General features: G+C 38.9%; 1 protein-coding gene across 2 annotated transcripts in view; it reads left to right on the top strand.

Moving 5' to 3' along the window:
• Positions 1-24,157, top strand: part of SYNE1 (spectrin repeat containing nuclear envelope protein 1) — a 384,525-nt gene that overhangs the window by 107,583 nt on the left and 252,785 nt on the right. For both annotated transcript variants that reach the window (XM_070417448.1, XM_070417449.1), the window contains 15 exons: positions 3,545-3,657; positions 4,193-4,361; positions 10,419-10,515; positions 11,498-11,700; positions 14,115-14,279; positions 14,749-14,901; positions 16,153-16,296; positions 16,976-17,149; positions 18,352-18,510; positions 18,800-18,964; positions 19,320-19,454; positions 19,747-19,905; positions 20,160-20,368; positions 21,392-21,500; positions 23,219-23,383. In XM_070417448.1, the coding sequence (XP_070273549.1) occupies positions 3,545-3,657; positions 4,193-4,361; positions 10,419-10,515; positions 11,498-11,700; positions 14,115-14,279; positions 14,749-14,901; positions 16,153-16,296; positions 16,976-17,149; positions 18,352-18,510; positions 18,800-18,964; positions 19,320-19,454; positions 19,747-19,905; positions 20,160-20,368; positions 21,392-21,500; positions 23,219-23,383 (2,319 nt within the window). The remainder of the gene's footprint in view (positions 1-3,544; positions 3,658-4,192; positions 4,362-10,418; positions 10,516-11,497; positions 11,701-14,114; positions 14,280-14,748; positions 14,902-16,152; positions 16,297-16,975; positions 17,150-18,351; positions 18,511-18,799; positions 18,965-19,319; positions 19,455-19,746; positions 19,906-20,159; positions 20,369-21,391; positions 21,501-23,218; positions 23,384-24,157) is intronic.

A 24,157-nucleotide genomic window follows, 5' to 3' on the forward strand; every position in this document is an offset into this window, starting at 1 on the left:
CTTGATCCTCACTCAGTGGCCAATTCTCAGGCCTCATATTACCTCCCCTGTTGTTACAGAATAGGAGAGGGGCTCGTCTCCCCAGGTTGCTTGTGGGGGCGGGGTTCTTGGTACCGCTAGGATAAGCATTTCCGGAGTTCCTCATGGGAAGATGAGATATTGTAGGAACCGTTATCTCCGTGGAATTGCACCTCTGAGTTTTCAAGTGTCCATTTCCCTTAGTCCAGTCATAGAAGAGACTGGACTTTAGTAGCTGGGGCTTTAGTAGAGCTAAAATAAGAGTCAGTGTTCAGAGCTTCCTTTCAATGTTGGTGCCGGGTCCAGTCCAGCATCAGGCTAGTTTACCTGGTTTCCCCACTAAAGTCTGTGAATCCATTGTGTGTGGGGTTCCAATAGCTGTGGAACATAGGGGCAAATACAGGTGAATCAAAAGAGTGTACTCCAAGCAACAAAAGCAACAATAGATAGAATTCCTTTTAGATATAGATATAGATTAGATATAGATATAGATATAGATATAGATATAGATATAGATATATGTAGAGATATATAGATATAGATATATATCTCCAAATGTTGATGAACTTGCAGTGGCCACACCCATTCTGGTCAACCATCTCTGTCCCCAGATGTGATTGACAGGCAAATACCTTTTCTATGTCACCCCAACTTTACTGGGCATGTGTCTGTCTTCTCTTTGTTGGATTTCTTCCCCTAGCGTTTTGCAGGGACTAGGCCAGTATCCCATGGGGAGTGTGAAATTGAAACTTCCCAGTGAAGCTGCCCCAAAGGACATGCCTATAATATCTGGCCTTCCTTTTGCTTCTTTCCTATTATTAATAATTAGCTAATTCTGATGGTATCACTATCAGAATCATTTTACACAGTTACCCCTTTATCCTCGACGCACTTTCTTCATTTGGTTTCCTAGTTTTCTTTCTCTTCCTATGGCGCTGGCTTTCTAGTCTTTCTACAATATTTATTATGTGCAAAGCAGTGTTCTAAGAGTTTGTGATACATCCATGAGCAAAATAGGCAAAAAGCCCTACCCTTATGTAACTTAACTTCTAGTGGGAGGAGGAAGATCAGCAATAATAAACATAATAAATAAATGTTAGAGTAGAAGCCAAAAGGACAGGAAGTATTAGGTGATGTTGCATTTTTAAGTAGGGTCCTCAGTGGAAGCTCACTGAAAAGATGACATCACACAGGCAAGCACATTCCCACCTCAAGGCCTTTGCCTTGCCATCCCTCTGGAATGTTCTCCCCCTTGACTTGAAACGTTCTCCCACTGACATTCCCATGATGTGCCTCTTTGTGTCCTTTGGGCCTTTATAGAAAGGTTACCTTACAGTCCACACTTTCGTGGCCACCTCTTTGAAATTACACTCTCTTTCCCCTTCATTGTAACTACTGTTTTAATCATTTACCTCATTAATTGCTTGATTTCCTACACTGTCATCTCAACTCCATAAGGGCAACTTCATTGCTTGTTTTTTTCTCTCTTGTATTCCCAGCTTCTAAAAACGGTTTTAGAAATATCCAGGCTTCCAAATTTTTAATTGGGTCAATATTGCTCATTCGTGTTTTCTAAGAATTTGTGCCATTTAACTTTTCAAAATTATTATCAGGAAATTGTTCAAAATTGTTTCTTCTATTTTTTGGTAATCTTTTCTGTGCCCACAGTTAAGCCCCTATGTTTCTCCATACTGTTTCTTTGCACCTTCTCTCTCTCCTTAATTGCACCTTTGGCATTGTTGGTTTTCTCTGTCATATCCTAACCACCTTTACCCATCCACTTTCTTACCAGAGGAATAATATTATCAATTTTTAAAAAATATTTTAATAGTTTATTTATTTTTAGAAAGAGAGGAAAGGAAATGGCGAGACGGGGTGGGGAGCAGGGCAATTATTACCACTTTTTTAATGGTATCACCCTGGCTGCTGTGTGAGAATAGATTGGGTTAAAGGGTAGGAGCCACTTAACCAATTTCAATAATCCAAATAGAGTCACCAGAACCAGGGTGGTTGTTGTGGAGATGGTGAGAAATGGCCAGATTCTGAATAAAATTTTAGGTCAGAGCAAAGAAAATTTTCAGCATTAGATATTGATTATGAAGGAAGGGGAGTCAGACATGACACTGATTTGGGGACCGAGTAACTGGGAAATGGAATTCTCATCAGTTCAGACAGAGAAATGATAAAACAGATTTGACAGAAATGTGTCTGGATCACAGAAGGGAAGAACAGAGTGACTGAAATACAGCAGTAGCTGCTCTGGGACAGTCCTCTCTCCTCTGGACCAGCTTGGCCACACGTACTGCCCTCTTTCTGGGCAAGAGAGATGTGTGAGTATCTGTGCAGTTACCTACAGACTCAAAGCAGGTTAAAATGTAGATACAGCCAAATACCAGTATGTCCGGATAGAAATAGTTTGCCCCTGGGTTTTTCTACAATGTAAACATTAATATCCTGCCCCAAAATTAATGTCATGTATGTCAACAAACACATATGACTTCAAACATTTTCATTTAGAGCATGAGAGCCTTTCATTCTTTCCTCCCATCAAGTGTTTCTCATAAGGCTTTAGGCTCTTTTTTGCTTCTATTTTCCCCAATTAATCCACTAAATCCTGGTGTGGGTGAAACAATATTCACTTAAACATATCACTCTGGTGGACTAAGGTGTCTTACTTTTCAGTGAGTGACAACCTGTTGAGCATTTATTCTGCTATTGAGAAATAAACTAGGCTCTAGAATATAGAATTCAAATTGTTCACCTCTGTCTTTCTTTACAATTGACTAGAAATTGTGAAATTCATGTAAATCTTTATATAAATAAGTCTGTTGACAGTGAAAACCTCAGAAAACAAATCAAGGGAGATTCAAATTAATCTAAATAAATTACTCAAATTATGGAGTTCTATACAGTCTGCAAAGAACACTTATAAACTTAACATGTGATATCTACCGGAAATTTCCTGTGCTAATTTGAAATCTTCCAACCATAAGGGTATTTTCATAAAATGTTGTAATATAGTCAACTTACTTTAGATGGCAAGCAAATATCACTTTATGATAGCTTGCATGCATTCAAAATAAAAAAAAACCATAGCGTCTAATATTTTTTGCCGTTAAAGGGTTAAATTAGTTGTGCTTATTGTTAAGCTTTTAAAAACCAGCATATCTAAAAATTCCAGGGAGGAGGAAAATACCACCGAATCACTGTGTGTGGCAATCATGCCATTTTCCTTTGGATCATGTACCTTTAAAACGTGTGAATGCATTGCTGTGCGAGTGGCATGTGTGTTTAAAAGATGCCATGATCGTTAGATGCAGCGCTAGCCGGGGCCTTGCAGACCAGCACGGGCTCCGGTGTGAGGGAAAGCCTGTGACAGGCGCCGAGCCGCATGTGGATGTGGCAACAGCATCAAATTGTCAAACACATTGACTCATCGGTGCAGGCTGCAAATTATGCTTCTTAGCCTCCTGTGAACATGTTGCCTCATTTTTTTATTATTTTTTTTTCTTAAATCGTATCTTAGGATCTGCTTCAAAACACAGATGCCCACAAAAGAGCCTTCCATGAAATCTACCGGACCCGGTCGGTCAACGGCATCCCAGTGCCACCTGACCAGTTAGAGGACATGGCCGAGAGGTAAGCAGATGTCTTAGATGAAGCCTCTTTGTGAAATGCTCGGTGAATGCTTTTTCCATCGCTTTTCTTTTTTTATGCATTTGTATTTTCTTGTACAGAAAGGCTTACATTTGGTAGAGTAAAATTGGGCTCCCATAACATATGCTTAAGCATGCCAGCATGCTAACATATCATTAATTAAAGAGTTAACCTGCTTGTGTTCAGAGCCTGGAAATCACAGAACTGGTTTCTTCAGAGGCTGTATTTTTATTCAGGGCTGTGAGGAACATTATGTAATATTGCGAGAACAGTGTATAAAAGAAACAGATGAGAGATGCTGGCAGGGGAAGGAGCTCTATCAAAGGCTTCACTCAATCCCGATTCGCCTTTAAACCCAGAGCCAGGGAAAGGAATCTGATCTCCAGATAGTGATCGACCAGCCAGAGTTTAGAAGACCCGGTGCCTGCATTAGGTTCCTCACGGATGGGGACAGGTTAAGTAAGCCCCGCTCTGTTACTTAGTGACATTCTGTGCATTCTCCTTGTTTTATTTCTAGGTTTCATTTCGTTTCCTCCACGTCAGAACTGCACCTGATGAAAATGGAATTTCTCGAATTAAAGTACCGTCTGCTCTCACTGCTGGTTCTTGCAGAGTCGAAGCTGAAGTCTTGGATCATCAAATACGGGAGGAGAGACTCGGTGGAGCTGCTGCTGCAGAGCTACGTCGTGAGTGTCCCCGGGGCTGGGGTAGCGGAGTCAGGGGGCCGGGGTGTCGCATTGAGTGCCGGCCAGTGTAGCTGACAACTTCCTCTTGGGTTGAAACGTGAAGGGTTCCAGTGTGTGAAAGGGGCTCCATAGAAGTTTGTGAGCTGTTCATTGCCATCTGAAATATACACCTGTAGTCTTCAGAAATGTAAAAGATTTTGCTGCATTAACCGTATTGAACCGCTGTGACTGACTTTATTGCTTAAAAAAGAAAAGTTTTTGCATTGTATACCCATGACTTTGTGAGCTCACCATTGAAACAGAGTGAACATACTGAGAGGTTATCTTCTTGTCTTCTAAAACCCAGTCTTGGAGAACAATTCTCAATTGCTGTGAACAATTTTTTTTTTTTTTAGATTAGGTCCAGCATGTCTTTTTTATGGTTATTCCCTGAGCATTTTTGCTTCTTATGTGCACCTAGGAAAAGTAAAAAAAATGTAAATCTCTATACCAATTTAATTTTTAAAGATTATCTCATATTTCAGGTTATCAGTAAAGAATATCTCATATTTTAGGTTATTTAGATAGAATAGTAGTTCTGTACTAATGAAGGAATTAGGTTGTTCTATAACTAGGAGGTTCCATTTACATGTAATTAGAGAATTATAATTATCAAAGGCAGCTTATTTCTCTTAAACACCCACCCCCCAAATTTATTAAAAATACAAATTTTCTCAAGAAAGAAATGTTAATAGAACATCTCAGTTCTGACTTGTTCCATTGATGTTTAATCACAAATTCTAAATAATAAATTAATAAATTCAAAATGTAGGCCCATATTTTACCTACCAGTCACAGTAACTGTGTAATTGACATGATTGATACTTGTTGAAACCATGTCTTTATTGAAGAAGCATCCTAGAACCATAAAATATTTTGCTACATTTCAATTTCATTTTCTAAGTGATAAATGAACAACATGCATTTAGGGAGGAAAAGGTTTAACAGGTTTGTGGTAAAATATTTCTTTTGATTTAATTTATTGTCTCAGAAATAATTGTCAAAAATGTGAACTCTGTTGTATGTTCCCTTATTCATTTTTAATTATTTTGAAAAGCAATACAAAAATCTATATTTTTTAACTGCAAGTACTTACATCAGACTTTTTAAAAAAATTTCTTTATTGGTTAAGGTATTACAAATGTGTCCTCATCCCCCCCTTACATCAGACTTTTAAATATTAAATACAAATATGCATTTATGTATTCAGGTTTAGTCATATAAATGATACACTCTGAACTCCGTAGGTAATTATTCAGGATTCGTCTTTTTCCAGCTACTTAAGGATGACCAGTCAGATTGAAATGCCTAATAGGAGTGTTGCACCAGGTTAATGTTCAACACAATGATGTTAGTAATTCTCTTTGACTCCCTCAAGTAAAAGGTTTGTGAGTGGAGAGTTGTTACCAATGATTTTTTTAAAAAAGCAGTATTTTCTGCCAGTCCATAAAGTTCACCATACAGCTCTTTTTAAACTGCTTTCTAAGTCAGTCATTTGTAAAATTGCTAGTTACTCTACAAACATAGCAGGTTTCAATGAACATGTCCTGATATTCTTATGCCCTGTGAAAAAGACCTATTTATCACTCATACTATTTCCCAAAAAGGGTTTTACGGTATTTTTTAACAGTTTGAATAACTTTGGGAGACTGAACATTTGTCATTTGCCAAGGGTTTTCATTTTGTTTCACCAAGGAAACAAAGACGGAATGCTTCAGTCACATGCTCTGGGGGCCTAGCTGGTAAGGAGTGGAGTCAGGATTTTAATCCATCTCTTTCCTACTCAAAAGCCCTTGTGCTTAAGCAGTAAACTTTACTAACAAAATTGTCTGTGAAAAAATAATTTTTAACTTTAATAGACCAAATCATCAAAATGATTTCTTATAGCTGAAAGAACTAAAGAATTGTAACTCACATAAATATTAGTTCCATTTAGTATTGGTCCATATTGACAATATTTTACTTTCATACTGTAGCCTGATAGTTTCCACTATTTCTGTTATAGGCAACATGGATTTAGGGCAGGGCAAGGTCAGATGGGGGACCTTATGGAAGCTTGGCCACCAGTCACACAGAAAGGTGTTGAAGCATGGCTAGGTCCTTACTACCCATGTCACTTTATAAATAGCTTGATTCTAGAAGACTCACTTTTTCCTAAATCTATATATACAAAAGCCTAAGCGACCATTTGACTGTTCGACCGGTAGCTATGACGCACACTGACCACCAGGGAGCAGACACTCAACACAAAGGCATGGAAACATGGAACTGACTGATGAATCTCAGAGGGTACTGGGGAGGGCCGGAAGAGATTAACCAAAGATCTTATATGAATACTAGAGACCCAGTGCACGGATTTGTGCACTGGTGGGTTCCCTTGGCCTGACCTGTGGGGATCAGGCCAAAACCGGCAGTCCAAAATCCCCCGAGGGGTCCTGGATTGCAAGAGGGCACATGCCAGGCTGAGGGACCCCACCGTGCATGAATCCATGCACCGGGCCTCTAGTTTAATAATGATGATAATAATAAAAATAATAATAATAGGGTTTTTCTAAGGAACAAAGACTGACACACACTGTTTTACTTCTACCTGACACCCCACAGACACTCTCTTATCCTTTTGGAGTTTGGAGGAAAATCACTCTCTTTAAAACAGACTATTTCAAAGAGTATAAAGATTTTCAAGTAAAATTAGAAATCAGGTTCTTAAATATAATCCTTTCCTTGTTTTCTAAAAATAATTTACTGTAGTGAACCATATGCTGCAGTATCACCTAATAACCAAAATAATATTCAGGATGTAAAATTTCCATAATTATCTTTGCCTTAGTCTGAATTCTCAATTAAATCTTTTAAAAATTTATTTTTCAATTAAATTGGGCACACCCCACACCAGGGATCTAGCCCGCAATCTGGGCATGTGCCCTGACTGGGAATTGAACCGTGACCTCCTGGTTCATAGGTCAATGCTCAACCCCTGAGCCATGCTGGCTGGGCCTAATTTGTATTTCTTAATCCCTTCACTTTTTCACCCAGTCTCCCAACCACCTTGTTTTCTGGCAACCATCACTTTCTATTGAGTCTGTTTTTGTTTTGTTTGTTCATTTATATTTTGTTCTTTAGATTCTGCATATAAGTGTTCATTGCATTATTTACATTAACCAAGATATGGAAGCAACCCAAGTGCCCATCAATAGATAAGTGAATAAAAAGTCATGGTGCATATACACAATGGAATATCACATGGCCATAAAAAAGAATGAGCTCTTACCATTTGCAACGGCATGGATGGATTTAGCGGATACTATGCTAAGTATTATAAGTCAGACAGAGAAAGACAAATACCACATGATTTCACTTATATGCAGAATCTAAAGAACAGAATAAAAGAACAAACAACAGAGACAGACTCAATTCATTCTTACTTATCTGGAAAAAAAAGATACCTTTGTTAAGGGTTAGAAAATTGGAGAATGTGCTTTCTGTTACTTCTTGTACAAGGTACATGGCATGAAGCTGGTAAGTACTTAATATATTCCTGGAAAATGCTTATTGAATAATTTAGGCTACATGCTACTGATAAGAGATTACATAGTATAATGAAAATCAGAAGATGACCGATTTGTTTCTTGCTCTCAGAATTGTTCTTAATATGACCCTGTTGGTTAACACATGCTTAAATTTTACTCTGGAAAAAATAGGATAACATTTTGTTCTTTCACATCAAATAAAAGAAGAGCTTTTGGAACTTTGGACTATGTGAATGCAACATAAATAATATGAACATTTATTTTATTGTTTATGATTATTTTATTAATGTACATAGACAATTCTGATGGAACCACTCCTCAGAATTGATTTTTTAAATCTTAAATTATCTGGCTTAGCTCCCTTTGAGTGAAATTGATGAGCTTTTTATTTCTTATACCTGTATTTATCTTGTGAGAGTAGAAATACAATCTTTTCCACTAAGACTTTGAATTTAGTGGCACAAAGAGATACCTTATTTTTCTTTAAATGTCTACTGACTAATGCGGCTTATTTGTTCAACTTGACATCCAAATGTAAACCTTATTTTGAAAGAAATAAAGGAATCCTGTCGCTGTTATTTTAAAAACGCATTTGTGTTTACTTTTGAAAAAATCTGAGAGATTGTCTCTAAATAGCTCACAGTAAAAAGGTTTGGCACTCTTCCTGCTAAAGTAATTCTAACAGACAAAATAATTCATATTACTAAGTGGATTTACTAAATATCCAGAAAAAAGAATTAAGATAAATGAAACAATTAAAAAGTAAAATAACAAAGAAAGCATTGTCCTCTAAAAACTGTTTAGCTTTCCTCATGGGAAAGCTGAGAAAAACTTTAATAAAACTCTACAGCATTAATAATATTCTTAAAACGTCCCCCCCCCCCCTTTGACCAGAAATAAAACTAGAAAAAACTTTTCTCTCTTTTTCATTTTCAATTTGTTTGAAAAATGCTCCAGCAAAAGCCTAATTAAATCTTTCTGTCCAGTAGAGGAACGATTTCCCATTTCTTTGGCACTTAGAACAATTGTTTTCCCATTAGCTTCTTGAAGTTTTTGCCCAAATTAAAGGCTGTTTTTAAAACTTTCCCAGAGATATTTATCTTTTCAGTTTCTTAGTGTTTTGGAGATTAGGTCTAATTTTTCTTTTTTTAAAAAAAAAAATCAAATAATGACTTGCTTACTTGATTAAGTTACTAAAAATGTAAATTACAGTAAATTACTTTTTCTTCAGTTGGGGGGCAGGGAGAGGTTAAAAAAGTAGCATATCAGGCTAACTAACGAGTCAACCAGACCATTGTGGAATTACTTTATTCTCACACAAAAATAATGAAGCCTATAAAAATTATTGAATAAAGTATTCATCATAGGATCTCTCATTCCAAGCAACTCACAGCTTGCTCTCTTTACCATTTCCCTGAAGAATAGTTAATATCTAAGTAAATGCTTTTACACATAAGATGATATGAAACGTATTATACAGGTAATTTTTAAATGTTACGATGAAATATGATAAATGTTTAGCAATAAAATCTAGGGATGCCTTTGCAATTGCTGTCTGAGTAGTTTTGCATCTGCACACAAGCATTTTGCATCTTCATATTAAGCATCCATCAACCTACTATTGAGGACTTCAGCTGGTTTTTGAAGGCTAATTTTGCATTTTATTGTAATGACATCAAGTATAATCATACGACCTAATTATGCTATTAAGAGAATTTAAAGAGCTTTTGGTGATATGTTGTTACCTGTAATTACACCAATTTCCTACTTTGGGGAAGTAGGAATAATCTTTGAAACAGGAGCTATTTCATATTTATGGGAGTTAACTGTTATAAAACTTACCTAAGGATTTGTTGTGTGTTCTCAATTTTATATTATTCATTGGCTGATAGCAACTCTATTACATATGTAAATTACATACTGACATAGGCATGCCTTATCTGTAATTTTTATGCTAAGAAATAGAAATTGGAGATCGTGGATAACATGGGTGGAATGTGAGATTATTAAACATTTTTCTACTTGTAAACATTTTTGTACTTATTTTTTATTTTAAGGGAAGTGTGTAATGTGCCATTTATTTATAATCTAAAGTTCCTTGGAGCAATCATTCACCAGAATTATGGTTCAAAAAGCAACAGAATTTCACTGCTACACCCCAGTGGGACACTCGATGACGTTCTTCTAAATTTAGTGCTTTCTAAATGTTAGCCTCAGGTCCCCTGAAGAAACATCTAAAAACAAACCCTTGGGTGGAGAGGAAATAGAACATTTTCTCAGTCTAGGGGTGAGTTAGAATTCAAAGTGTGGAAATACTTTATATTCTCAGAATAATTAAGTTATTTATGGCAGTTGAATTGATTTGATATTTTTAGGAAGAAGGAGGTTGGTAAATTGGGGGAGCATATTCACATACTGAAAAAAGTTGGGTTTGTCATTTCCACCTAAGCCAGTATTTGTTATCTTCTAACTATTCCTCCTTTTCTAGACTTTTATAGAAAATAGCAAGTTCTTTGAACAATATGAAGTGACATACCAGATCTTGAAACAGACAGCAGAGATGTACGTCAAAGCTGATGGTTCAGGTAAAACTCGTGACAGAATTTGTTTCAGTGTTGAATACAGGAAAATTTAGGAACTACAGATTTCTATATGAAAAAATACAGATTTCTATATGAAATCATTTTTTGTTCTCTTGTGGAATCTTTGTGTGCTTATATCATTGGCCTAGAGAGCATACATTGGATTCAGCCCCACTGACTTTGTATAATGCCTAACCTGCATCATCATATGTGTGTGTGTGTGTGTGTGTGTGTGTGTGTGCACGTGCGCGCACGCATATCTATATGTGATCTAAGGGACAGGAAAATGAACATTTATTTTCTAAATTCCAATTTTCCAACCTATGTTCAATTCTGAGGATTAATAGCAAAAAAATGGACTAACTTGAATATTTAATAAAGTAAAAGAAAACTTAAGTTTGTGTAAAGACCTAAGTTGTAAAATATTCTTGTTTCAACTTGTAAACATGTCATATTTGCTGAAGTGAGCTATAGCATTTGTGATTGATACTATATGTGTGTCTATCTATTTGAGTGCATATAAAATGTGAACAAATATATGTGTCACTTACTGCATCCCATTTATTAAGAATTTTAAATATATTATCATCTTTAATATTTGAATAAGATATTTTCAGCAATAACTGATTGAAATTCTAAAGAATTATAAATGCATACCAGTGTAATAGACTCTAGAAAAAAGATATGGTAGATTTAAAATATAAAATAAAGATTGTGCCCTAGCCAGTTTGGCTTAGTGCATAGAGCATCAGCCTGTGGACCAAAGGGTCCTGGGTTCGATTCTGCTCCAGGGCAGGTACCTCGGTTGCAGTCTCCTCCCTGGCCTGGGCCCTGGTCAGGGCATATGCAGGAGGCAACCAATCCATGTCTTTCTCTCAAGACATCTTTCACTCTCTCTAAAATTCAATGGAAAATAGCCTCAGGTGAGGATTAAAAAATAATAATAAAATAAAATAAAGATTGCCGTGTGTTTTATCTGTGTCAGTGGAAGAAGCGGAGAATGTGATGAAATTCATGAATGAAACCACTGCGCAGTGGAGGAACCTGTCGGTGGAAGTCCGCAGCGTGCGGAGCATGCTGGAGGAAGTCATCGCCAACTGGGATCGCTACGGCGACACCGTGGCCGGGCTGCAGGCCTGGCTAGAGGATGCCGAAAAAATGCTAAGTCAATCGGAGCTTGCCAAAAAGGTGAGGCTGCTTCTGACAAGAGGAGAAGAGCACGCGTGAATTTAAAAATAAGAAACTTTTACAGCAGAGTTCTCTAGGGAGTGCAATACATTTACTCAAGAATCCCGACTTTGCCTGAAAAGTTGCACATTCAGGGTAGTAAGTTATTTTATACTAAGAAATGCACCGCTTTATAAAAGTTACGTTAGAACAGTTCCCTATCTGACAGTTCAGTGTTTGATTTTGCATTCAGAAGAGCAAGAACTGATGGGGGAAAGGCAAGCCCAGTGAGCAGCAGAGGGCGCTGTACTCACAAGGTCTGCACCTGAGAGGCCATATCCAGGCACTGCCCTGTGGATTTCCAAATTTGAGATTAAAACATAGCACTGGATCTGTGGGATGGCATCCGCGGTTAACAGATGGGTCACTGCATTATTTTTGTCTCTTTGGATATTCTTTTTCAGATCTTATTAACCCTCCGTCCAGGGTCTCATTCTCAGCAGGCACGATTCCCCTCCTCCATTTACAGGGGTACATGTGCATATGCAAAAATTACTGTTTTATTTTAATGTCACTTACATTTGAAAATAACATGAAATAGACTGATTTCTCTATATATAGGGGTGGGCAACAGTAAGTTTATATTTGTGAGTATGTGAAACAGACTTCATTCTTATATTTTATTTTTGATTATTATATTATTTATTTGTAGTATCTGTCTTATTGTTGCTATTAAATCATATCCTTACTTATGATTTATCTTTTAGGTAATTATGGATGGTAATGTAAACCTACTTTTCCCCACCCCCGTATATACTTCTTAATGGGAGCCAGACATTTCCCACGGAAAAATCAATTTACATGTATAAGAAGTTAAAATGCCAGACTCCATTAAGAAATATAGTACATATGTTAGAATTAACTGCTTGCCATCCAAGATTGGTTCATCTATCATTGTGTTATACAAGTAGAAGTATCATTTTAAAAATATTTTACCATTTCATATTTCATTTAGGTTACATATTCTTGTGTGGCTGATGGTGACAGAAACGATATAGCTATACAGATTTTGGCTTTTCTGATTAGACCACAGCGCCCGAGTAGATGTCATATGTGTTAATTTTATCCAAGGAAACATAACTGCCAGAAACAGAACTGTTCTCGTCTATTTATGGAGGAAGAACTCCCACACAGAGCTTATGAAATGGATTTTGAATTATCTTTTGTTTCCCTGCTTTCACTGTGGTGTGTGTGTGTGTGTACATACACTGGCACATACATGCTTAACTTGAAATCAGGTGGAAACTACTTCATTGTCAACTATGTAACGTTAAACAGATGAGGGAGGATGTTATTGTATTCAATTGTATTCAGTGTTCCTGGCCCCAGATATTTAATTTTTAAATTTTTAAATTTCCTTTGATGGTTTAGCTCAGGGGTGGGCAAACTTTTTGACTCGAGGGCCACAATGGGTTCTTAAACTGGACCGGAGGGCCGGAACAAAAGCATGGATGGAGTGTTTGTGTGAACTAATATAAATTCAAAGTAAACATCATTACATAAAAGGGTACGGTCTTTTTTTTTTTTTTTTTTTTTTTTTTTTAGTTTTATTCATTTCAAACGGGCTGGATCCTGCCCGCGGGCCGTAGTTTGCCCACGGCTGGTTTAGCTCCATGATTAATAATTATCTTGATGATCTACTGTATTCAGATTTTAAAACCAAAAGTAACAGGTCAAAAGTTTGTTTACAATTTTTTTTTTGAGGAAGTCAAGCAAGTATGTCTTTCCAATCTTTATTTTCCTGCAATAGTATCTCTTTGTTGTTGTTGTTTGTTAATCCTCACCCAAGGATATTTTTTTCCATTGATTTTTAGAAAGAGTGGGGAGGAGGGGGAGAGACAGAGAGAGAAACATCTATGTGAGAGAGACACATCAATTGGTTGCCTCCCCTCATGTGCCCCAACCAGGGCCAGGGATCAAACCTGCAACCTAAGTACATGCCCTCGACTAGAATCGAACCCAGAACCCTTCAGTCCAAAGGCCGACACTCTATCCACTGAGCCAAACCGGCTAGGGCAATAGTATCTTTTATATGACTCTGACACTGACATTTACTCACTGGCAGACAATGTATAAGCCCTTTTTGCTCACAGAAATCCCACTTTTCATCTGAAAAATAGGAATAACAGAAATGGTCACATTTTGTTTTGTCTTCAGCAAAAGATATGGCATAGATGTTTCTTATAGAAATACACTCAGCATTTCTAGTTCACACTTTAGAAACTCTTTATTAAATAGTTGCATTTTGAGAGTTAGGATTTACCTTAAAATGTACAAATTTTCAAACAAAGATATTTCTCTTAGTTTGGTCATTATCATATTCTTTATTAAATTTGGCGTATGGTTTACAATAGGATGCATTGTTTATTGTCTAGGACTTTTTTCGAAATTTGCCTCATTGGATACAGCAACACTCTGCCATGAACGATGCTGGCAATTTTCTCATTGAAACGTGTGACGAGGTGGTTTCCCGTGACCTAAAACAGCAGTTATTATTGCTCAATGGGCGCTGGAGGGAGTTGTTCATGGAAGTCAAGCAAGTACGTCTTTCCAATCTACATGTGCCTGAAACATGCATGTGTTATTAATGTTGCATAGTCTCTGTTTAGAGACTATTTTGTTAGTCTTTAATAACATAGGCTTATTAAAGCCAAGTCCAGATGTGTCTAGATCTGTTATATTGGTCCTTTATTCTTTCCCCTGAATAATAGAGGGACATAACAGAAATCTAGAGTTTGAGTAATGATTATACTGCCATATGGGACCTATGCATATGGAACGATTCATGTTTCAAATTATAATTCTTCACTTCTGTGCTACTTCCTTTTCTTTTCTTTTTTTCTTTTTTACTTTCACGGTCATTGGGCTTCAAGTGTATCTAACATAAGAGTCAGGAATGAGAGTCTTTCTTACCGTGTAAGGGTTGCAGAGAGTACATGGAAGTGAAGGTCAGACATCCAATCCCGGCTTCATGATTGTCAGTGACGTCCACTTCCCTTTCCTTAACAGTATGCGCGAGCTGATGAGGTGGACAGGATGAAGAGGGAATACACAGACTGTGTCACTGCCCTGTCTGACTTTGCAACTGAAGCCCACAGGAAGCTTTCTGAACCCTTGGAAGTCTCTTTTATTAACGTCAAGTTATTAATTCAAGACCTGGAGGTGAGGGGGCTCTCTGGACCATAAAGTGAAAAGCCTTGTCGATTGTGAAAATCAAGATCAGTGAACTTGCTCAAATCATTGCAAAGCTTTTTCTGTGTCTCTTTTGATATGTGTGTGTATTTTCATTGGTACCTCCAAAAATATTTTTAAATTGTGTTTTTAAAAAACTATTTGAATTTTTAAAGGTGTATTTGGGCCATAAAGTAACTTCAAAATAATTTTTTAAGTAGGAGATTATTTTTTCTTCAACCAAATTATAAAGCACTAGAGGAAAACAGGAGTCTGCAGATGACACCTCTGTATAAAAATCTCCAGCAGTAACATTAGAAAATGGATGGTGCTATTTAAATAGTTTGAATACCCCACAGCCCTCAAAATGAAATAACGGAAGGATAGTTAATGACGTGAAAAACTTTTCCAATACACTATTAAGTGAGGAAAGTAAAAAATAGCATCATCTCTTTTTTTTTGGTAAAAATTAAAAATGGGTGTAAACACACACAGGAAGCAACATTAATGATGTAATGATGGCTTTTTGGCGCTGGTGATGACTTTGTGGGACTTTAACTTAAATTTCCTTTATCCTCATTTATCTCTATTTAATACATTTTCTGCAATGACAATGTGTTATTTTTTAAAGAAAATAAATTTAATTTCTAAACTTAGAGCAATTGCCCCAAAGTGTTCACATACATTTACCTGATATAATGTTTACATACTACATTAACACATATGTTGAAAGTGTGAAGATTACTTCAGCATATGTCAACTAAGGATTTCTGCTTAGTTTTTTTTTAATTTCTTTATTGATTAAGGTACATATGTGGCCTTATCCCCCCTTGCTCATGCCCTCATCCCCCTGTTGTCTGTGTCCATTGGTTAGGCTTATATGCATGCATACAATTCCTTTGGTTGATCTCTTCCCCTTACCCCCACCCTCCCCTACCTTCCCTCTGAGGTTTGACAGTCTGATCGATGCTTCTCTGTCTCTGGATCTGTTTTTGTTCATCAGTTTAGTGTTGTTGTTGTTTTGTTTTTTTTAAAAAAAAGCTTTTACTTAACTATATGGTATTACCAACATATAATATATTAGTAATAAAGGAAAGCAATAACTGGAATCTCCAAAGGTTTATGAGCATAAGTATAGAATGTTCCGTAGAACATATTGACTTTTGCCCAGCCTTCTGCAGAATCCTGAAATGAAAAGGAAATGTACCGGGTGCTAACTTCACTGTTCACTGATTCCTGCAGGACATTGAGCAGAGGGTACCTGTGATGGATGCTCAGTACAAGATCCTCACAAAGACAGCGCACCTCGTTACCAAAGAGAGCTCCCAAGAGGAAGCGAAGGAAATGTTTGCGACCATGTCTGGACTCAAAGAGCAGCTGACCAAGGTGGGGGGATACTTTATGCAAGCTACCCTCCGCAGGACCAGCTCTGCCTCCTGCGCGCCCTACCTCCTCTGTCACCGAGGGCAAATCCTTTACTTGTTAATAAATCATGCTTTTGTTTCTCTTTGTGATTTAGTAACTTTGTCATCTAGTAACTGCCATGAGTTTTAAAAATGAAACTCTGGGGCTGATACCAGCTATTCCCTCTGTTGGCTTAGAAGCATTCGTAGCTATATTTTAATAGAAAGATACACCTCTTCAGGGGAAGAGGGGACCAATGAAATAGGATTAAACAAAAGGGGGAGAAGTAGAGGAGGAGGAAAGTAGAGGAAGGGATCAGATATTTAAATGAGAAAGAATTCCAAAATGGCCCCTTTTTTGATCATTTATTTGGTGTGCCTTTACTCTAAAAGTACTTATGCTATTTTCTGCCCGGGCGATTGAGAGACATTTTCACGAGAAAACTCTGTGGCATTTACGTGTGTCACTGGTTTAGTAATATTGTCTTATATATAAAAATTGGACAACGCATAGGAACTACCATGAAACAAATGCCCGTGGCGATCTGTAAGCACAGAATGACCACATCACTAGAGGAAATGTTCCTGAGAGCCATGACCGTGCCCTCCGCTTGTGGCGCTTCATGGCTTTTAACAGAATCTTTGTCTTTGTGCTTTTAAAGGTCAAAGAACGTTACTCCCCACTCCTGTATGAGTCTCAGCAGCTGTCAGTTCTGCTGGAGGAGTTAGAAAAGCAGATGACGCTCTTCTATGACTCACTTGGGAAAATCAGTGAGATTATAACAGTGCTTGAGCACGAGGCGCAGTCTAGTGCTCTTTTTAAACAAAAACACCAGGTAAGAAAACATCCCTTTCAGGAGACATGGTTATTTTTAAAGCATATGTAGTAAAATTGAGGTAGTGTTTATTTATAGACACTCTATAACCAGGCTAGCACATAATGCATACTCTGTAACTGGTAGCAATTATTATTATTGCTATTATTATTATTAATTACAGAGAGACAATGATTACACTGCCAAGCTCTATTCTAATGAGTTCTCATCATATTGAATAAAAAGTATTTTCAATTTTGAGCCATAGTGCCATTTCTTACATTCTCAAATTGCTATAAATTGGCATAAAAGAATCTTTCCACAAATAAAATGCTTACTGTTGAGTAATAATGATATTTAATAATACCTCTCTAAATGTTACCTCCTAAATCTTCAAAAAACCAAAAACGTGTCCTTATTCTGTTTTGCCAAAGCAAAACCAAAATTCTGCTCTAGATATTTGAATCTAGATTACCAAAGCTTGTATCCAAATTAGTCATTTGAAATATTTTTCCAAAGCAATTGAGGATGTTGAAATGCAAATGGATTCAAGTCAAAAAATGACTGTCGTCCTGGGGCTGGGCTGGACCATCCCCATGCTGTCCGCTGCGGAAATCACTGATGCCAGGGCGCGGGGCAGAGGAAAATGTGTGTCCATTGCGAGTCCTCCCACGCCCACTGGTCGGCTGCCGCTTGTGGTTAAGATCTGGGGACCAGCATTTTATCGATGAGGTGGTTAGCTTGTGAACCTTAGAATTCAAAATGGGTCCACACAATTTACACAAATAATACACAATCTGTGTCTGACTCAGTCAAGTATGATGTGCATGGTGCTAACTTCATTTAGTCAGACTCTACCCTGCTCTGTAGGTTGATCTCATTATTGTTTGCTCAGTACACCATAAGCCTGTTATTTGGTTGGAGAAATGTAGGTACAGGGCAAATAACAATTTTTGATGCTCCCACTTTCTCCTAACGTTAATAAGATGGGCTTGAAATATTTTTTTAAAATCTCAAAAAAATGTAAAAAGCCCAGATTTCAGTGATTGCTTAACATTCTGGGGGGAAAAAAATAACCTCTCTGTGCTTTTGATTTCATTTATTGCTGGTGAAAAAGCCTAAAGCTGTATCATGCCGTTCTTACTATTTTGTAATGATTCCTCTCTTTCCTTCTCTTTCTCGCCCTTTTACGTTCTATTGCTGTGGGTTTCCTTCCCTCCTAGGAGCTGCTAGCTTGTCAGGAAAGCTGTAAGAAAGCCATGGCACACATTGAGAAAGGCAGTCAGAGTGTTCAGAAGTTTGTGACCTTGAGCCACGTGCTGAAGCATTTTGATCAGACCAAGCTGCAGAGAAAGACTGCCGAAGTCCACGTGGCCTTCCAGGTGAGTTCTCTCCCCGCTGGGAATGTGAGCGGGGGACAGTGCCAGCAATAAGGACACAGAGCCATCATGGGCCATGCCTTCACTCTTGCTAAATGCCTCACCCACTGGTGTTTGGAAACCAACATTTCACTTATTTCTCTAATATTAACATCCATTAATATTAAAAGGGGTTAATTCTTATTATAATGAAATGTATTCCTTCCAAGTGGTTTTTAAAGAAACAATGTTCCTTGACAAAGTGATACTTTAACGAGAAAGCATCCCATTATGATTATTTTTCTAAATCAAGAATATGGTCAAGAAAACTGGAGACTGGAAGAAACATGTGGAAACCAACAGCCGCCTGATGAAGAAGTTTGAGGAGTCGCGGGCGGAGCTGGAGAAGGTGCTGCGGGTGGCGCAGGAGGGCCTGGAGGAGAAGGGGGACCCGGAGGAGCTCCTGCGCAGACACACCGTGAGTGCATCCCTGTCACTGTGCAATCCGGGGTCAGGATCTCCCCCTGGCCTTCCAGAATGTTCCGCCAAATCTGAAAACTGAAAATATTTATTTTCTAAAAATTATAAAGTACGGGTTGGATGTTGGATGTGGGTGGCTTCTGAGTCATAACTCTAGATGATTATAGTTCATTCCTGAAAAAAACACACACAGAAAAACAAGAGCAGTTGCTGGGAAGGTTTGGCGAGGGCAGCAGCTGGCTTGAGGCTTGCTCAGAGGGGTGGCTGCTTCTCTGTGCTTCTCTTCCAATGTGGCCCTTTATTCCCCCCGCCCGCCCCTCCACACACACACACCCTCTCCCTCTCCGTGGCAGGAGTTCTACGGTCAGCTGGACCAGAGGGTGCTCAACGCCTTCCTGAAAGCCTGCGACGACCTCACAGACATCCTGCCTGAGCAGGAGCAGGCGGGCCTGCAGGAGGCAGTGAGGAAGCTGCACAAGCAGTGGAAGGTGAGGGGGGACAGGAAGGGGGCCTGGAGGGAGGAGCAGGAGGGCGTTAGGGTCAACTGTCCGAGAAATTTAGAAATTCAGGAAACTACTTTTCCCATTAAAATAAATGAACTAGAATGGAGCACGATGAAAATCATAGAATTTCCTTATTCCTATCTTTCAGTAACAGCAATTTGTGATCAGAGGGTATCCATGATGTCACTCGGCCCTAAAGGGGTTTTGTCACTGCAGTTGGAAATGTATAGAGTCAGTGACGGTATCGTATTCTTCCAAATCTTTCTGTGCAATGCAGGATCTTCAAGGAGAAGCCCCATATCATTTGCTCCATCTGAAGATCAAGGTGGAGGAGAATAAATTCTTGGCCTGTGTGGAAGAATGCAGAGCTGAGCTGGCCCGGGAGACCAAGCTGGTGCCCCAGGAAGGCAGTGAAAAGATGATTAAAGAGCACAGGGTGTGTCACGCTCCCCCGAGTGGTCACGCAGTCACATGGTCACTTAAAGGACATGACTGATGCTTTGGGTTGGGTCTGGAAACACCGAATGATTTAATTCCTTTACACCGAGAGTCTAATGGAATCTTCCTTTTGTGTGTGTGTGCGTGTGTGTGTGCGTGTGTGCGTGTGTGTGTGTGTGTGTGTGTGTGTGTAAAGATAAACCTATTGGGTGGCTCCTCACGGGGATTCTATAAATGTTTCTTGCCCATTAGATCTTCTTCAGTGACAAAGGGCCGCATCACCTCTGCGAGAAAAGGCTGCAGCTCATTGAGGAGCTGTGTCTGAAGCTCCCAGGCCGGGACCCCGTAAGGGACACGCCTGGAGCCTGTCAGGCGACGCTCAAGGACCTCAGGGCTGCCATTGAGAGCACCTACACGCAGCTGGTGGAGGACCCCGACAAGTGGAAGGACTACACCAGCAGGTAGCCTTGGCATTGTTCCCAGACAAAGACATCGTCTATTTTAGTTGTGTTAATTCATAGACTTTTACAAAACAAGAAATGACATATGGTCCATCCTATGCAATGAAGAAAATCAGATTATATGGCGTTGCCCAGGTTCTTATGTAAAATGGCTTCATTCAATAAAAAGAGCGGGTTTCATTCAGAAAAGGTGAAGCACTTCATTTTCAAATGACTCTTTCTCTCTCTTTTTTCTTCCTGATTTCAGAGAAGAAGGAAGAAGGAGAGAGAGATAGAAACATCAATGATAAGAGAGAAATCAGCTGCCTTCTGCACACCCCCCAGTGGGGATTGAGCCCTCAACCTGGGCATGTGCCCTCACTGGTAATCGAACCCTGACCTCCTGGTTCATAGGTCGACGCTCAACCACTGAGCCATGCCGGCCAGGCAGTTGTGATCTGCTTGAGGCAGCATTGGTTCATGTCTTTCTCTGGGATTGCCACATGTCCCTGAAGGAGGACTTCTGATTCTTTAGGGTTACATGTGAGGTTCTGTCCTCATTCCCAGGTGCCCAGGCCAGGGACAGACACAGCTCTTTCCTCAGCTGAGCTCCGCCTACTCCACCTGTTCTTCCCCCGAGTGCCTGGGCACAGAGGTGGCCACGCCTGCCCAGAGCTTCATGTCTCTTTAAAGAATAGTTTCCAGGAAATCTGTTAATCAATTTGCTAATCACTTGAGTGTTGAATTTCCATGAATGAATTCAAACTAGAGAATGTAGTGGCTCTGTGGCTGAGTGTCGACCTATCAACCAAGAGGTCAGGGTTCAATTCCCAGTTGGGGCACATGCCCGGGTTGTAGGCTCGATTCCCAGTGTGGAATGTGCAGGAGGCAGCAGATCCATGATTCTCTCTCATCATTGATGTTTCTATCTCTCCCTCTGCCTTCCTCTATGAAATCAATAAAAAATAAGTATTTTTTAAAAAATGTATTCTAACCGTCCTGAAGTGTTCTCCCTTTGATGAGATAATGCCTGTGTCATTTCAGAATTTCCGAGTTCTCATCTTGGATCGCTGCAAAGGAGACACAGCTGAAGGGGATTAAGAAGGAGGCCATCGATACCGCCAACCATGGAGAGGTGAAGCGGGTGGTTGAGGTAAGTCCTGGGACACTATTTGTCACTGGAAAATTTCCACTAATAAAAAAAGTGATAGACAATCTAACTGGTGTCTTTCTTACTTTCTATAAAAGATTACGTTCTTGAAAACTAACTAAAAAATAAGAGCCCTTGTGTTACTGTGAGAACTATAGGGAGTTTTTCTCTGGAACCATTCTTGGCTTTGAGATTTAGTCATGCTCAGTGGTGCCTTTAAGGCATCTCTCGCTAATGGGGAGTCCTAGGGGGAAAGTGCATGCATGGGTGTATAACACAGCAGAGGATGAAGAACTGCCACGGGGAACAAGAACACTGTCAGCTTTTCATACAATGCATTCAAGAGCCAGGTCACAGGAAATGAGGGGTTTGGACAAAGTCAGTGCTATGTCACATTCGGCCTGGATGGGGACAGCCTCAGACCCAGCCATGACAGAGCCTCAGGTCTCAACCAGTTTGCATCCTCTGTATGGTACACAGCAACCCCCTCCCTCTTAGCTTGGCTCTAAATATCACAGACACGTGCTGTTGTGAATATTCTTTCTCTTTCAGTGGTTTGAACCCTTGCAAGTCACGTAGTTGCCGTTAAAGAGAATATTTTTTCTTTCTGTCTTCTCTAAGTTTCATTTTTTATATCAAAATTATAATCCCCTTAAATGCTAGATGTGCTCAATAATATCATGCTCTACCAACGGAAGGATCTACAGGGATGGGTAAAAATAGGTTTTCAGTTGTTCCTATGGGTAAAGAGACTCAGGTGGTGATTATTACAATAGTATCACTAACTCTGTGTTTCGTGTACTCACAGCTATTAACCCACTTTTTCCCCACCATATATTGCTATTGGTTGCCATTATGGTACAAAAATAATTCTCACTGTAGAATGAAAAGATCACTTGTTTCTGGAACCAACCATTTCCTGGCTGGTGTGAATTTGCCCTATAAGGCCCTCTGGAGCAAAACATGTGGTTGGAGATGACTCTGCCCTCGAACTGCCCGGAGCGGGTGGAGGAGGGAGAGGCTGCCTGAACCGCTTTCCCTGGGTCCCCTACCCTCCGAGGGCCGAAGCCCGAGTCTTTCTGGCTTTGTCTTGGCCAACAAGCCTTCCTTTCCTGGATTAGAGTCATGATCCGGCTTGTGTATCTTACTATCTAGGCTATTGACTTCTAAAGGCTAACAAAAACAAGGCATAAAATATGACTTAATGAAGTTAAAGTAAATCTTTAAGTTATCTATAATAATATTCAGCAAGTGACCTCTTCAATGAAAGAATCAGCTAACTAAAATAAAGATTCTTTTTTTCTTTTCTTCGAAAAATACCACGTTCATTCCAGCTTACAGAAAGCAAGATGACAAAGTATAGTATATACTGTAATTTCCAATTTTGGTATCAGATATTCTTCTACAGTACTTTTAGAAGGTCCTTGTTGGGATCCAGGGAATTTGTAAATATCTAACCATGTAATCATGAAGGTAACCTTTGGTTTAGAGAGTACTGAATTTACACATGAGGTATTAGCTTCGGAGAAACAGTTCCTTCTCGTACTTGTAGCCTTTTGTGAAAGATCTGAACAAAGTGAAATGAGCAGGCACTCCATTGGGGAATGAATGACTGGCATTCCTACCGGCCCCTTACATACCTTCTTAGGTGGGACCATTTCTTGCTGGAAAGTAATGATGCACAATTGTATTTTGTTCATCAAAGTGTTCTCTCATTCCAGGAGATAAGAAATGGTGTTACCCAAAAAGGCGAGACTCTCGGCTGGCTGAAATCCAGGCTTCAAGTTTTGATTGAAGTTTCTTCTGAGAAAGAAGCCCAGAAGCAGGGCGATGAGCTGGCGAGAGTATCTAGTTCCTTCAAGGCTCTTACAACTTTATTGTCAGAGGTATATCATTTGTTCACACTCTACACAGTTCTGAGCGAGGAATCTGGAAGATTCTTCCTCTTCTGGTTGTAGTTTAACAAGCAAGTTTTTAAGGAAATCTTAGTTGAAATAGAATAGTTGATACTTATTTATATAAATACTGGTAGAAAAGATGGGTAGGATGTTTGAGGTATGGTCTGTGCCATTATCAGATATATTATCAGACAAATATTAGTTTAGATTAATGATCTATAGCTGAAATACAAAGCTTATCAGTTCCATAATTTTTTTTAACTTTTAATAAGAGCATTATTTCATTGTCAGTTTAAGGAGCATCATGGAAGTTAAGAACTCAGGCTTGAGAGTCAAGCAAACTCAGAGTTAGTGTTTAACTCCGGTACCACATTACATATGTAACCTTGAGCTTGTCATTTAATATCTCTGGGACCTTATTTTTCTTACTTGTAAAACAGTGCAAAAAATATGCCAAAAGGTAATTTCAAGAGTTGAATGCAATAATGTATTCACAGCACTTAATATAGTGTCAGAACAGAATACATGCTCATAACTGATGCCTGGCAGTAATGAACTACTCAGTGTTTAGTCTGCGGCCCCGTAAGATCTTTTAGATAAAATCTACTCATTTTAAACTTCTTGGTATACAGTTCAATGTTTATATTCCTTTATAGATTAGAATATACAAATCCATCTGCTTCATTTCTGATAAGGCTACTTCCACCCTCTGCTAGAGTATTTTTACTCACCAGGTGGTCGTACAAGTCTAATGGGTTTGTG

Source organism: Myotis yumanensis, unplaced genomic scaffold (assembly GCF_028538775.1).
Source record: "Myotis yumanensis isolate MYYU_CA2020_CCGP unplaced genomic scaffold, mMyoYum1.0.hap1 SCAF_6, whole genome shotgun sequence".
Lineage (NCBI taxonomy): Eukaryota > Metazoa > Chordata > Mammalia > Chiroptera > Vespertilionidae > Myotis > Myotis yumanensis.